At 39.7% G+C, this 15511-nt stretch overlaps 1 protein-coding gene across 1 annotated transcript; it reads left to right on the forward strand.

Moving 5' to 3' along the window:
• The first annotated feature begins 393 nt into the window (after positions 1-393).
• ca12 (carbonic anhydrase 12) lies at positions 394-11780 on the forward strand. The gene is made up of 9 exons (XM_084933484.1): positions 394-631; positions 925-945; positions 3218-3397; positions 5535-5677; positions 9167-9262; positions 9348-9411; positions 9603-9760; positions 9931-10057; positions 10711-11780. The coding sequence occupies exons 1-9, from the start codon at positions 568-570 to the stop codon at positions 11361-11363; spliced, it is 1506 nt and encodes a 501-aa protein (XP_084789610.1). The 5' UTR covers positions 394-567; the 3' UTR covers positions 11364-11780.
• Positions 11781-15511: the final 3731 nt, after the last annotated feature.

The following is a 15511-nucleotide window of genomic DNA, read 5'->3' on the forward strand; positions in this document are numbered from 1 at the left end:
ACAGGAATTAAATTTATATTAACAACCTTCCTACCTGTGGTCAGAAGTCATGGTTTGTTTTGCTGGTTTCTTGTGTTAACTGCAATTCCTTCCTAGGCTGATATAAAACTTATTTTAATTGAAATGTGTCACTCAAACTTTGGTCTCTGGCCTGAAGGTCACCAAAGCTTACTCCTCTACATAACTGGTAGTAGTTGTATTTATTTATTTTTTTAACTGTTAGCAAATACAGATGTTGGGAATGTGTTTGGAGTGTGTAGGTCTGTATGTTTTGTGAGGGAGCGCATCGCCGCTTCTGCTGAACCCTCCGTCTGCTGGTACATCGGACTCGGAAACCTAAATGACTGACTATACTTATATGCGGCCGCTGCTGTCACAATCCGGACCGTGACCAAATGACTGTGGAGGCTGGTTATGTTGTTGCTCTGACGTCAGCGCAAGCTACAGAGAAGCTGACGGCATGAGTATAAAAAGCCGGCCGGTTTGAAGGCTGGGGCTTCGGTGCTTCAAGCTCTTGCTCCGCACCGGGTTGACAGCAGACTGCGAGGGAGGGCTGAGGCGATCAAGATGCAGTTTCTGACTCGCACTGTCATCGTTTCCCTTCAGCTGACTTTATTCAGCGCAGTGCATGGTAAGCGCTCCTACAGTAAAGAAATAAATACATAGAAATCTTACCATGCATTGCTAAGATTTTCTCTCTCTGTGTGTAGAAAATGATTCTTTAAAGCAGGTGTCTCAATCCAGCTGCATGCTTAGTGACGGAGACCAAGAAGTTTTTCTTTTTTACTTTTTCTTTTATGTTTCTTTTGTGTGTAGTTTGATTCGTGACCGTTTTTAATTTATCAAAAGTTGGCTATGAAATTTTACTATTTGTATGTACCGTAAACTCTTGTTCTACAAGTGCTTTCTTTCTGTCTTGTTTAGGTGCCAAATGGACATATGATGGTAAGTGTGACAATATTTTACACACAATTTGTAATATATATATGGTAAATAAAATATAAAAAGTTTATATGATATAATAAAGTTGTTGTTGATGGGTTTTTTGTTGTTGTTGTTGTTTTTTGTTTTTTTTGCTTTGCGCTATCCAGTAAGAACTGACATCGAAAAAGCATTATTTTCTTTTTGGCTCTTCATCAGTGTTTTAAGTCACAGTGTCAAACAGGAAGACAAAAGCGATGACAGTGTGGTAAACACCATGCACAGTCACCACTTTTGTCTGTGATGAACAAAGTCGGACTCTACAATTATAACATTTCATAAGTGGCTGGCTGCCTTTGTCTGGTGCCTTAAGCTTCATGGAGAGGGACTTCTTGAATCATGTCTATCTCTTACATAAACTACTCTTACTAAAACCTCTTGTCATTATGTTCCACCTAAAAATGTCTGAATGTTAAAGCAAAATCTTTGCAGGTGAAGCAATGGAAATGTATATAATTTGTCTTGACAGTTTTTTGTTTTTGTTTTCTGGAAAAATCTTAAGCAATCTTTGGGAAAAAAAAATCATTGATCAAGTCCTCTATTACCTTTAAAAGTTACCCAAACGGTGGAGGGATTCTTTACCTCTGGTTCCTTTGGGCTGAATAAGAAAATACCCACTTCTCTGGTCAGTAATTTGTAGTCATGATTAATATAGTTCGATTAGAATGTATCTGTTCTTAATTAGGATAATGACTGACCTTATATGTCAGTACGGAGTACTGTGACAGTGCTTCTTGGTGCTTCATCCTGAAATATGCACAATATATAAATATACAAAAATAGATAACATAGAATAACATAGATTAAATACTAAATGCCACATTATAGTAGTCAGCAGTCTGTCTACTGGTAGCACTTTCTGTTGGTGGTGGTGCTACAGCTGAGTCATATAAATTATCTCCACCTCAACACTCCACCCTCTGGCAAAGGACATACAATGAGTCTTTGCACGAGAATAAAATAAATGAGATTAACAATGTCTGTTGTATTCCTCTCACCCTGCTCTTCTACCAGTGTGATGTTTAGAGGATTGCTTAGAAAAGCTTGTTAAAATCTTCTATTTTAAGATTTCTTTTACGTAGAAATTACCCACAGTCATCTATGTTCTACCAAGTACTGCCTAGGGACCACCAAGGGCCACTAAACATCCTATATTAAAGGGCAGCCAGCATCAAAGTAAAACACAAATGTTATGAATAGTGAGTAACAGAAAAAGTAAAATAAGAACAATTTTCTTCTTAGTTAGAGAAGGTTTGCCTAGATTGAACTTGGAGCTTTTCATCAAACAAGTATTCAGTGATTTTGCTACTTTGCTTGACGACTTCTGGCATGTCTTATACAGTCAATCCACATTTGTCTGAGAGGGAGGTTGGGGGCAATCTTTTATATTTAACCATGGTCAGCTGGCATATGGTGAATGGTGAATCTTTTGATGAATGCTAAACAGATAATGAATTAGCAGCAATTGTGCTGCCAAGATGAGAGCATACGCACAGCTTCTTCCATTTTGTCACAAATGTGACATTTCAAATTTGATGAAGTCCATTCATTGCAAACTATTAGCCTGACTTTCATGTTTGAAAAGCTCAGTGCATAGACGCTTACACTTAAAACATCACGCAATGAAAATGCACATTCAACAGCTTCCTGCTTTTCTTCTCAGTCCATTTTTAAAAAATAATTGTTTCCCAATTTCTGTATTATTTTAAAGCACACTGTGCCTCGTGGCCTTGGAGGAAACATTTTTGAGAGTTACCCCCCTGACAAAAAAAACTGAGGTCGCTTTGTAAACCGTATGACTCAATTGTAAATGTGGCCATTTTCGGTGTCTTGCACTTTATAGAAACCTCTCATTTGGAGAGAGACGGCATTCTCACTGCGTGGCGCTGCCTGCAAGCAGCAGGCTGGTTCTCTTTTCTCACTGCTTCAAAAAAAGCCCATGAGCAGAGCCGTAGGCTCCCTCCCACCATCTTGTTTATAGATAATAATAAGTCATTTGGACCGAAGATAAGACATTTATTACACACTAAAACAAACTCTAGCCCTCTTTGGAGCCACCCACTGTTTAGCCTCACACTGTGAGATGTTTGCCTGATAACATTAAACAGTTTAGTTTCTGAAAAATGTCCATGTTAATGTTTTCTGGTGAATCCACACTTTTAAAATTGAAATCTAGGTATTAGTGCAAATTCAGATTCAAAAATTGCATAATGTAATAATGTTAATGTTGTTGCAGGACCCCAAGGACAGGACCACTGGTCCGAGCGTTATCCGTATTGTGGTGGAGCGCTACAGTCACCAATAGACTTGGAGTCAGATCTGCTAAGGTTTGATCCCACTTTACGTCCAATTGAGGTTCAGAACTACAACCTGTCTCCAAATGAGCAGCTCACTCTTGGAAACAATGGACACTCTGGTGAGTATACATCAACAGTGTTATCCAAAGAATATGTAAGACGTGCAATACGATGTAAGATGTACTTACACTCATCACAAGTAAGACAGTGTGTATCAAACTAAGCAAATATTTAAGTATGCCATGCTTTGTTTGGCCTGAAATCTAAAAGTTTTTAAAATGAAAGTGATGCGCTTGTCTATGCATTCATTAAAATGTCCACACATAAATGTGGAGACCTATTTTCTGGGCCAAACTTAGGAAAATGATAGGCAGATCTTTTTTCTTCATCTGCCACAGCAATTTTCTATAATCAACCTCTTATTATCTTAACTGCCTGGGAAAATATGACCAAAGACTACTCATCTGATCCGCCTCTGCTTGGACTGACGCATCTTAATGAAGGAAACCAGCTTAAATTTAATGTGCAATATTTATTTAGAACATAGCGAAGTGAAGTGAAACTATGTGTGGCAGCACAAGGTGAGAATAAAGTAAATACTCTTCACAGTTTAAGACAACGCCACTCTGGGAATTTCACCCAGAGAATACTGGAAGTAACACTAATCACCAAGGAGGCAGTTAGGGTTTGTTATACTCAGTACAGAGATGAGGTTCAATGATAAAACAAGTTGACAATTTATTAAAAATTATTTAAAACACCGTATAAAAGCACAATCATAAATATCCATGTACAAATATGCTTAAAAAGGTATTCAGAGCTGAGGCTTACCAGTGGAGGGGCAGGGATGCCACGCACAAACTCCAAAAAAAAGAAAACACACCAAGACACAAGTGCAACACAAAATCACACACACTAATAAACTAAACAAGGCAGGTGTGTACACTCAAGGATCCCACCACCAAGGCACCCTAGTCTCCTCCACGTCGGCACTCCGCATCTGAATAAAAGAACAAAGAAAATTTTAATATATTACAACAAAACTAATGTAGCGCTGGGGGATAACCCAACTGCAGGACCACACTGGTGATCTGCAGCTAGAAAAAGGGCCTCCCACCAGTGGCGTAACAAAAATCAAAACTACAAATCAAAACAACAGAAAACATACAATCGGGATAAAACTTTAAAATCTGGAGCAAACGGAATCGCCGTGTTGCTCCAACCTGCCGTCTGCCCGACTACAAGTTAATCATCCGGTCCATTAATATGTACGCCAGCCGATTCCCATAACCGGCATGCATATGGCCGCTGTCCACGCCGACGTCCACTTTAAAAAGCTGGCAGCAGCAGGAAAAGAAACCTCACAACGGGGACAGACGGTAAAAGCAAGGCAAAGCAAAGCAGCAGCACTTCTGTTAGCGTGGCGTTGCGTAAAACTAAGGCCCACACTTCCGAGTAGAGCGCGTCATGAAACATGAGCAGAGTGGCTCAAAGGAGGCTTCTACAGCTATGACCAGCCGCGATGGAGGCTTCAGAATGATCTCTGCAACACCAAAGGAAGTCAGGTGACCAAAAAGGAGATCATAGGTAAGAGATCCAGGAATGCTCAAATGGCCACTATTTATACTAGCGCCCCCTAATGCGCCAGGCTGAAAGTGGGTTGAACCAAAGAATAACATTCATCCTGCCACATATGCAATAAACTGTGCGCTGCAAAACTAGTTAGATACGTTTCTGTCATGTTCCCTCAAACATCATGTACAAACTGCTCCATTAGGAATTTTTGTGACAATCATGTATAGCTGAGGATGCATGTCATGCCTTCCGAATGTTGGCAAGGATGCATTGCTGTTATATCTGCATAACAAAACTGCTTTCCGCACACAGAATGCAAATAACACAGAAATGCTTATGTGTGCATACCTGGTGGGCCTCAACACCACAAACTGAGTGGCATCATCAGTGTGATGTGTATTCCAAATGGGCTGACAAAGCGTTTTCATGTGCAAGCATTCGTCATGCACTGACGATCATGCGAAATGCACTTTGCGTCACCCGGCTATAAATGGTCTTAAAAGCAGCTACACCACTATGACAGAACAAGACAGTGGGGATAGGGAAGGGTGGGGGGTTGGGGATTTGGCATGCTGACTTCCTCAGTTTAGATAAAGCTCATGTTTTGTGATGCCCCAGTGTTTACTGGTGCAGTCATGACTCTTTATGTTGATGTGTGCTTTCATTTGCTTTGATTCACAGTGCAGCTTTCATTGTCCCCCATGATGTCCATCTCCAGCCTACATAACCGATACACTGCGGCTCAACTCCATTTCCACTGGGGCTCCTCCAGTCGGCCTGCAGGTTCTGAGCATACGGTGAACAGTAAGCAGTATGCTGCAGAGGTAAACAATGCAAACTGCACTTCTCAGAGATAGTAGTGCACTACAGTACTACACTTAAGTACAAATTCAAGGTAGTTGTCCTAAAGTATTTCAATTGACTATGTGCACGAGACAATGCTAACTTCCTGGTTTGAGACCGAATGTGGGGTTGTGCATTTCCGGTAGCTTTACTTTGCGGTCAATCGCTACTGCGAAGATATACTCCAAAATCATGTCCAAAACTCGAAAACGGAAAGATTGCGTTAAGTTACAAAGAGGAGAAGGTGGGAACACTCACCGCTGTTGTGTCATAAAAAAATCTAATGATCAATTTTGACGTTTAAAGCGTTTAGATCGATCAGTTGTTTACATCACTCAACACAAGCAGAACTGCATTACTGCATGCAGAAGACACATCGTCCACATTCAGAAGCACATCTCTGTATAATGACTGGTCTTATGATTTAAACAGGCAAATGTTCAGCATTCAAACTACAGGTGAAGAATAGTCAAACCAGATGTTTCCCCCGTTATGTCGATATCAGCTAGTCAAGTACACACCTACACAGCATGTTAACAAACCATGAAAAAAGCCACACACAAAATGAATGATTGCTGGTAACGGTTTCTATACATTAGTATTTACGAAGGGTATGTTGTGACTTACCTTCGGTCCCTCGCTATAACGCGGTTCACCTTTCACCTCGCTGTTTCGCGGATTTTTTAGTGCAAGTTTGCATGCTTTTTTTTTTACGTCACATTGTGTCCTGCGTCCTGATCGCTGCAGACATCTCCTCCGTGACGTCTCTCCTGTACAGTACAGAATCGCTGCATCGATCGCTAGCAGTGTGACTCTGAAGTGCAGTACTGTATGTCCACGAAACGTTTTGCACCGTCAAAAAATAAAATTGGCTACTTGATTTCACCTATCGCTGGTTATTTTTAGAACATAACACCCGCGATAAACGAGGGACAGCTGAGAAATATAACATTTGAATCCCTTTTCTCTTTTGCTCTGAGGCACGGGGAAAAAATATTGACAAGTCGATGAACATCATTTACAGATATATTGGGTAAATGCCCAAGACATCTATAGAAATGTAAATCGCCGCTTGATTCATTCATTTGCTTAACTTGTTTTGGACCGTAAACCAGGCGCGAATAGGACACCGGAAACAAAGCTCCCCACAGGAGTTTCCGCACCGGAAGTGGCATATGCTAACGTGCACATAGTCAATATCTTTGCAACTTTCTACATGTACATGTCAGATATTCGTTCTGGTTGGTTCATCAACTCATTCATTTCCTGTTAGGATGAATGGTGTTAGGTAATAAGCTGTACCATCTTAATATCAACTGCAAGTGATATGACTAAGATGCAGCTTTCTCATCAGTCATGACCAAGCAGTAACCTATCTCACTTTCTCCTTGACTCTACCAACTCTTAGCTACTGATTCATTTCTGCATTTTCTTTGCTACTGGTCTTCCTGCCAGCTCAACACTCTCAGTTGAGAGGTAGCTTCTCACCTCACCTCACCTCACCTCACCTCATCCCTCTGGCATGTATGAATAAACAGTATGTTTTTCTTTGTAGGTCTTTAGTCCTAGAATGATTTCAGCACAGAGCCTCACTGACTCTGACTTTCCATAGTCAATGTGGAGATTATTGTAGAGTCTACCTTAGAATATAAAGCGCCTTGAGGTGACTGTTGTTGTGATTTGGCGCTGTAGAAATAAAACTGAATTGAACTGAATTGAATGAGAAAAGCAACCTTCGATTAATATGGATGAGGAGGAAGGTGGACTAACAAAGTAAACTGAAGTAAACAGAACTGAAACAGAAGTTATAATATTTAAATGAGAGAGTGGAGTGAGGTTATTAAATATCACACAATATTTCTTCTGTCAGGATTTAAAGATATGATTATCTGTGTCTGCTTATTTAAATAAGTTTTACCCTTATCTGTACTTAGAAGTGACAACTCTGGCTTCAAGCAAAGCATTAATACTTTGTGACTGAAACGTGTGACATTTGACTGGCAGGGGAATCGAAGCCACTGACACCCTTCAAAGATGATGTTGCTAAATATGAAATATGAAAAGCATTCGCATGTCACTGTTGTGGTTTGTTGAGACTGCTGCAAATATGTAGCTCACACCCATCTGTCAAATGTGTTGTTTCTACGTGCTGCCTATTTTGATGTGCAATCAAGTGTAAATTGAAATTATATGCATAAAAACTTTAACTCTAAACCCTCACTGCTAATATTACAGAGAACATAGATGATTCTTTTACCAAAATAAATCATTGGTTTACAATCATCAAATTAGCATATTTGGCATTTAGTTGCATATACTAAAAGTCAGAAAAAAGACATCGGTCAGTATCAGAATGTTCATTGCTAGATGGTATGTAGTCTCTTACTCAAAAGGGTTTTAGGGGATTGTATGTACCAGGCTATTATATACTGTGGTTTTAAACCACTTCGCTAAATGAGCGGCTGTCTGTGCTATTTAACATGTGAAGCCCTGTAAACAGGTTTCACACAATAGTTTCATGTATTTACTTTGGCACTTCAGGTAAAAAAGATGATTTGAAAGTAAAGTTTAAAGTAAAGTAGGTGAAAATGGGATACTGTTGTATATAATTTGGAATTATTTGGATTACAGTGGGCAGACTGGAACGACTGCTGAAACGACTGCAACCTGTGTTCATTTTATGTGACCACGCTCCAGCTGCTGTGCAGCCACATTTAAGGTGCTGTGGTTTGACCTGAGTTTCTGTGTGGACACGTCGAAAACATGCGTCTTTTCAAGTCTCTCCAGACTCCAGAACCACAGTTCCTTGATGACATGTTGTTTTGGAGGCATGGCATGATGGGAAATTGAACATTTTCCTGAAATGGTGAAAAGGCCTTCCTTAATTCTCAAGACAGAGCAAAGTCTGTAAATAAAACTATTTGGTCAGAAGGGCTAAGAAGCCTTTGGGTTGTACAGAATATAGAATAACTTTCTGCTATAAGAAAGCTGGTGTAAAATATTTTCTTTTGGTATTTTCTTCCACAGAAGATTACATTCAATGCTTTCTGAATACCTCCACTTATGTTCAATCCAACTAACATCTACTCTCTGCATTGAATAGCTATTATAAGTGTACACTAATAACAGTTGTCATTTAAATAAAAAGGAGATAACATGGAGAGCAGAGACGTTATAATGACATGATATACCAACCTCCATGCTCGCCCAAAACTTAGTAATAGTCTGAACACAGGGTGGTTGTCTTAAGGTACTTTAAGGTTTATCACAGGGCTGTTGCAGTGATGCAGTGGTGTACATAACAATCTGGCAGTGTATGTGTCACTTTTTCCATGACCCCACCAAATCGCTGCTATTAGTACTATGTCACAGATGGCTTGAGTTATAAAAATGAGAGTGATTTACATAAAATACCTTCTTGTTTTGTGTTTCTCCGCAGGATATTGACATATTGTTCTTTTTGTTCACAGTTGCATGTAGTGCATTACAATTCAGATAAGTATCCCAATATTTCCACCGCCGTGGACAAATCTGATGGCCTGGCTGTGCTGGGTGTGCTGGTTGAGGTGAGACCTTGTGGATAATGTTCTGTAATTTTGTTTTCTTCTGTAAAGTAGACCTAACTATTTGATTATTTGTGTTTCTATAAAGGTTGGGATGTTCAATCCAGCTTTTGAACACATTCTGAAGTTCATAAATGGTATTAAATACAGAGGTAAGACCTGAGTAATAGTTTTTTCTAAGTACTAATGTGGAGTAAACATAAGCCTATGCAAAACATAAGCTGTGGCTTTAGTTTGTGATTCTTTAACTAGGTTTGAGGTCTGAATCATTCATATGACAGTCATGGATTTTACACTAATGTCACCCAACAGCTGATTTCTGTTTTGTCATTCCGACTGTCAGATCAGAAAGTGAAGGTGCCTGCTTTCAACATCAGAGCTTTGCTGCCTACGCGTTTGGATGAGTATTATCGCTACGACGGCTCACTGACGACTCCTCCGTGCTATCCGAGTGTCCTGTGGACGGTGTTCAGGAATCCTATAACAGTTTCTCGCAAACAGGTGCTTCAGCAGCTGAAGTGAACTTTTAACCAGGTTTAATATTAGAATAAGAAAGCAGTTGCAAAATTTTTTAAGATGTGTCAGTGTGGCGTCTTTCTCTCATTTAAACTTTATTGGTGTGGAAAAGCCTTTGTGCTAAACTTGCTTTTGTTTTGCTGTGCTTTATTTAGTTTCTGACCCTAGCAGCAACGCTCTACTCCTCAAATGCCCAGGACTCAGCCTCTATGTCGCTGAATAACAACTACAGGAAAACACAGCCTGTTGACAATCGGCTCGTCTTGGCATCTTTCAAAGAACGTAAGTATGGTCTACAAACATGGCTTGCTTTATTACCTGAGCATGGGTGAAAAGGTCACATAAGCGACATGGCTGCTGTGCTGCTTTAAAAAATGGCTGAAAGACATATTTGAATGAATTGAGGGCTTTTATTCTGCTGCAGAGATTACAGCTGTCATGCTGGCTTTGGCTTGTATGGTGTAACCTGCTTGTGGCTTAGATTTGATGCTGATCATTTTTAAATTTGATTGAGCTTGATGAGCTTGTCTGGAAGTACGCCATCTTTTAAGACATGTTGATTTAACCACTCCTCTGACATGCTGAAAACATCTGCAGCCCTTAAATTTGTCCCTAAAGCCTTACTTTTATGTGGTTGCCTGGTGTACCGCAATGTATGGTATTTAGGTCCATATTGTGTGGTATGAATGTGCATGGTTTCCTCAAAGCTTTCCACGCAGAGCTATGCTTTCCTAATGAGACGTGCTGTGACATGGCAGTGTGAAATCCCATGCTATGAGCTTCTCAGAAGCGCTAGTTAGCAGACAGTAGCTTGAGCTTTTACTGTATCGCTATGAGCAGCGCTGTTGCATGGTGGGCTTGAAGATCCATCATCGTCCAAATGAGTATCCAGCTTGCGGGGTTGTTTAACAACATTGGCTCTGTGTCTGATGCAGGCAGAGGACTGCATGGTACTCTTACAGTTACATCTCCGTTAACAAGAAAGCAAATCATACAGCAGCTACTGGTTGGCGACTTAGGAGACCTGGCTGATGAAGACCTGTACAAGCTCCTACCAAGTGGTTCAGAGAAACACCATGCTGGCAAGAAGAAAGACCTCAAAACCCAGCAGAGTGAGAGACTGGCCAAATCCAAACAACAAACGCTGAATCCATCCCTTGGGAAGAAAAGCCAGGCCAACCGCCATGTGGGAAAACTCAGGCTAGCAGAAAACACACTGAGCTACGTCTCACTGGAGCAGAGAGTTTCCCACCAGCTCAAACAGTCCCATGCTGAGAATCAGATGGTTCAGGCTCTTAGAGATGCAGTTTTCCCTGAGCTTAACCTAAAAAGCTACCTAGAGTGCAGATCAGACTTAGCTCTCCCTACCATCAGGTATATTCTCCAGGGACGGCCAACAGACGAGGCTACTGAGTTAAATCATTCCCTGACTAAAGCCATGATGAATCAAAGAAAGACTTCCACAGCATTGGAGAAAGACGTGCCAATGACACAATATAATGGTCATTCCACTGCTACAGTTTCCAGGAAACCACAAAGCCAGGGTTATCCACATCCTTGGCTTTTGCCTATGGAGTGGGAAGACTAGAGAGATGCCTGGCATTGTTGAAACTCAGTGTGACTTTCTGTAGCAGACATCAGTTGTGTGTCCCACAATGACAGCCAGATTTCCACGCCCTGCATTCTTTTAACCAGTTTATGCTTTATGTACGTGATATTACAATTTTACTTTCCTGTGTGTGCACATATTTGTAGTTTTCAGAAACGTTAACAGTTTTTCTTTGTCACAGATTTTGTTTGTTTGTTTTTTGCACAAAATCAATCGGATGCAAAACCAGTGCCCAGCAGTGACTGTCCTCAGTATAATGATAGGACTATCTCAGTGTGTATATTTTTGCTCTGAAAATATATATATTATTTTTTTTAATTTGTTATTACTTTTGGTATCTTTGCCCACATTTGCCTGGCTAAGCAATGCTTTTCAATAAACTATAAAAAATGACAAGTTTCCTGTGTGAAAATCTTTACGTGTCAACTTGTACGAGTGGGAGATGTCAAGGACCATTTAAAGTGTTTTACTGGATGCCAAGCTCAGTCCTATAGTATGGTAATTCTGGAGCCATGCTAGTAATTATTGTCATACACAATGTAGAAATGTGGCTAAACCAAAAGAATTTCTTTTGAGCTAACATGATTTTTAGATCCTTGCTGGGTAACGGAAGCTTTTTACATTTCACTTCTATATTTATATAAAATAATAAAGCATTAAAGGTTTTCAGTTGCACATCTATGAACAGAATTTAATGCTTAAATAGGAGAAATGACAGCAAGTTATTTGACTACATTGTGTTTATTTTGCATGCCACGAAAAAGAAGTGTGTACTTTGTAGATTCTGCACCTTAACTATCTAGAGGAGGATTAAACAAGTAGTCAAATTAAAAATGTTGAGGGTTAACTAGTTAAGATAAAGTTTTAGACTGCGCTTGTGTATTTAAAATTCTGACTTGATCCACGTCACAGCACGATGATGATTTCTTCTTTTTCCTTCATCTGGTCCCAAAAGGGAACCACTACACACCCTCTATATGTCCTCCTCCACCACATCCATGAATATTCTCTATGGTCGTTCTCCTTTCCTCCTGTCTGGCATCTTCAGCATCCATTGTCAAATATATCCACTATCCCTCCTCTGCACATGTCCAAGCCATCTCAGCTGTCTCTCTCTGACTTTGTCTCCAAACCACTCAACCTGAGCTGTCCCTCTGATGGAATTATTTGTAATCCTACCCATCCTGGTCACTCCTAGCGAATTTTACCGTCTTCAATTCAGCCATGTCCAGCTGTGCCCTCTGTCTTTTTAAGGATACCACTGTTTCCATACAATACATCATGGATCTCACAACTATTTTTGTAAAGCTTCCCTCTCAATCTTGCATCCTTGTGTCACAAATCATCTCAGACACTTGTCTCCACCCACTCCACCACCCTGCTTGCACTCTGTTCTCCACCTCTTTTGTAGACCACCCATTGCTTTTTGTATGGCTGCCCCCAGGTATTTATATTCATCCACCTTCTCTATTCCTTGCATCTTCACCATTACACCTGTCTCACCGTCATTCACAGATAATTCATTTATACATTATATACATTTTTTCAAATGGGTCAATGGGCTGCGGGAGAAATTTGAGAGGAACAAAAATTCCAATGTTTGTGTCATATGAGTGTCTGTTTCTCCTATGAAAACTACTGAAACGTAATTATTTTCCCTCTATTATCAGTCATGGGTCGCCCTTTCACTATTTTCCTTAGGTGGTGCTATATCTGAGTTAAAATCTGTTAAAATGCATTTTCACTATTTCTCTCTCTCTCTCTCTCTGTTACTCAGACGACCTCTCTTGGATAAACACTGGTACGTTGCTTTAGACTCAGTAAACAATTTTTAAACAGACATGTATAATCATGTTAAGCCACAATACATAACATGAAGGTTTATAATAATAATTTATAAATTATTTAAGTATTTCTTAGATCAATAAACACATCTAAGTCTAAACGTAAAGCCTTATTATTAAGACTTACTAAGTATTGATTTCTGTTTATTTATGATATGTCACATGAAAATTCAAGTTTATATTTAGGCCTCTGAAATATAAACATACCCCATTAGAAATTGTTATTTAACAATAATTGCCACTTATGACAAAATATATATTTATGCTGCTCTGCAGGTTTACTGGTTCCCATACTGGTGAGCTGTACACTGGGACTTGTTTTCATTGTCACCTTGATGTGCTGCATATTAAGGCAAAAAGGGTAGGTAAAGGGCAAAATCACAGAAAACATCCCTTGCTGAACAATAACTTATTGTATGCATTTTGTTTTTTAACTAAACCACATCTGCTCTGCTTGATTATTTCCATTCCTTGAACAATGTTGTCAAGGCGCCCAAACCTGGTTTGCCCCACACTTTTTAAGGAAGTCTAAATATCTAAATACAACAAGAATTTGACTGGCTTTTTATATGACTGGATATGGAGCCTGGAATACAAAGTACACAACACTATGTAAATTTGACACATTGAGACAGATTGCTTTAACTGACAATCAAATATAGAGTTTAAAAGTCCAGGAGTTGATGATAGTGGTTGTGCCCTCGTTAAATGGATTTTATAGGTGGGAAACGTGTGTGCATTCACTTGTGCCACTCTTAGTCACTCCTTGGCAGTGTGACAACACATGAATCATAAACCCATTTTTGTGCAGTTATGGTTTTCTATAAACAACTAGTAGGACACTAGACAATGTTTATGGGGTTACTTTGTAACTTATTATGTAATTTTTGTGATACATAGTTACAAATATATGAAAATGATTGACCTAGAAAAACAAGCATGTAGAATTTTATGGCTAGAGGAAGTAATGTTATAGCTGTTTTTAAATTCTGATAACTTCCACACTGGTGAGGAGTGATATGTGAGTATACTACTGCATTCATACTTTTAGATATGGAAAACAATGTTAGTTTAAATATGTAAGGATAGGTTAGTATTAACCAGAGGGGAGAAATGGACCGACGTATCTACAGCACTTTTCTTGCTGACCACTCAAGCAGTTAAAGTGAAACTTAAATATGTTCATACAGCACTTTATTCTTTGTGTTTTTAATCACTTTCTATACCTCAAATCACCAATTAATCTAAGGTGCAATTAATCTAAGGTAATACCAAAGTATCTTGGGAAAATCTATCCACACACAGGAACAGCATGCAAACGCCACACAGCCTGCAACTATCCAGGATGTTCAAACTGAAGACCTTATTGTTGTGAGGCTCAGCAGTGCTGACAATGCCTTCCAAAACACATAAATGCATACTTTTGGAGATGAAAGGCTATGTCACAGTCTCATTCCAAATTACATCCTGGAAGGGATTGAAAGGTGTTTAACGTTACATCTTTGTCTAAATGCTCCCCCCATCATTTCTTACACCTCACTGGTAACTATAACTGTGTTTCTTTAAAGCACAGTATCACCTGTTGGTTTTTTTTAGAGTTGCTGCTGAACGAGACAAAGGCATGCATGTTGGATACAATACTGGAGACAAGGACGAGTATGGCTCAAGAGTATAACTCCTTGTTCTGAATCACACTTCAAAGGAGCTCAGAAACTTCAACATCCTTAAGACTTTTGTCCCTTTGCATCACTCACTTTATTTATTTTTTGCCCCATGGGTCACTTTGGACATTTATAAAGGCATGCAAGGTTTAATCACATCACATGATAAAGTTTGCGTGTGGCTCTAGGGTTTTGGGAAGTACTTTTTTCTCTCAAGCCACAATCTGGAGTCCTTTTGCTGTGTTGTGGCAGGCAGAAGATGGTAGGCCTTCATGCTGGATGTTTTAAACTGCATGCAAGAGGAACAGCTGTCCTCTTTAATTCCACTTTATTTATCTGACATGATGTGGTGTGTTTCCTAAGGAGAGCTTCACACAGAGTCTACCAGGCAAGAGCCAAGAGCTGAACTGGTGAAAATCTCAGGTCAAGTCAGATCATGGCACCCATTCCCTAGGGCTTGGTGAAAAGCCCAACCACAGTTCAAACAATAGGGGGATAGGATTTGACAGACATCTCTGATGATAGGATGGCCCTAGAGGGATGGGCTATACCACAATTCCAACAACCCTGTACTTACAGTTGCTTTAGGATTTCATAATAAAAGGGTGCTTAGCTTCATTCA

The sequence above is a fragment of the Perissodus microlepis genome, chromosome 7, assembly GCF_051167445.1.
Source record: "Perissodus microlepis isolate ML-2025 ecotype Zambia chromosome 7, ASM5116744v1, whole genome shotgun sequence".
NCBI lineage: Eukaryota > Metazoa > Chordata > Actinopteri > Cichliformes > Cichlidae > Perissodus > Perissodus microlepis.

Coding starts and splice junctions, on each gene's coding strand:
- ca12 (XM_084933484.1), top strand. CDS start 568: ATGCAGTTTCTGACTCGCACTGTCATCGTTTCCCTTCAGCTGACTTTA. Junction 9,263..9,347: donor TGCTGGGTGTGCTGGTTGAG/GTGAGACCTTGT, acceptor GTTTCTATAAAG/GTTGGGATGTTCAATCCAGC. Junction 10,058..10,710: donor CTTGGCATCTTTCAAAGAAC/GTAAGTATGGTC, acceptor TGTCTGATGCAG/GCAGAGGACTGCATGGTACT.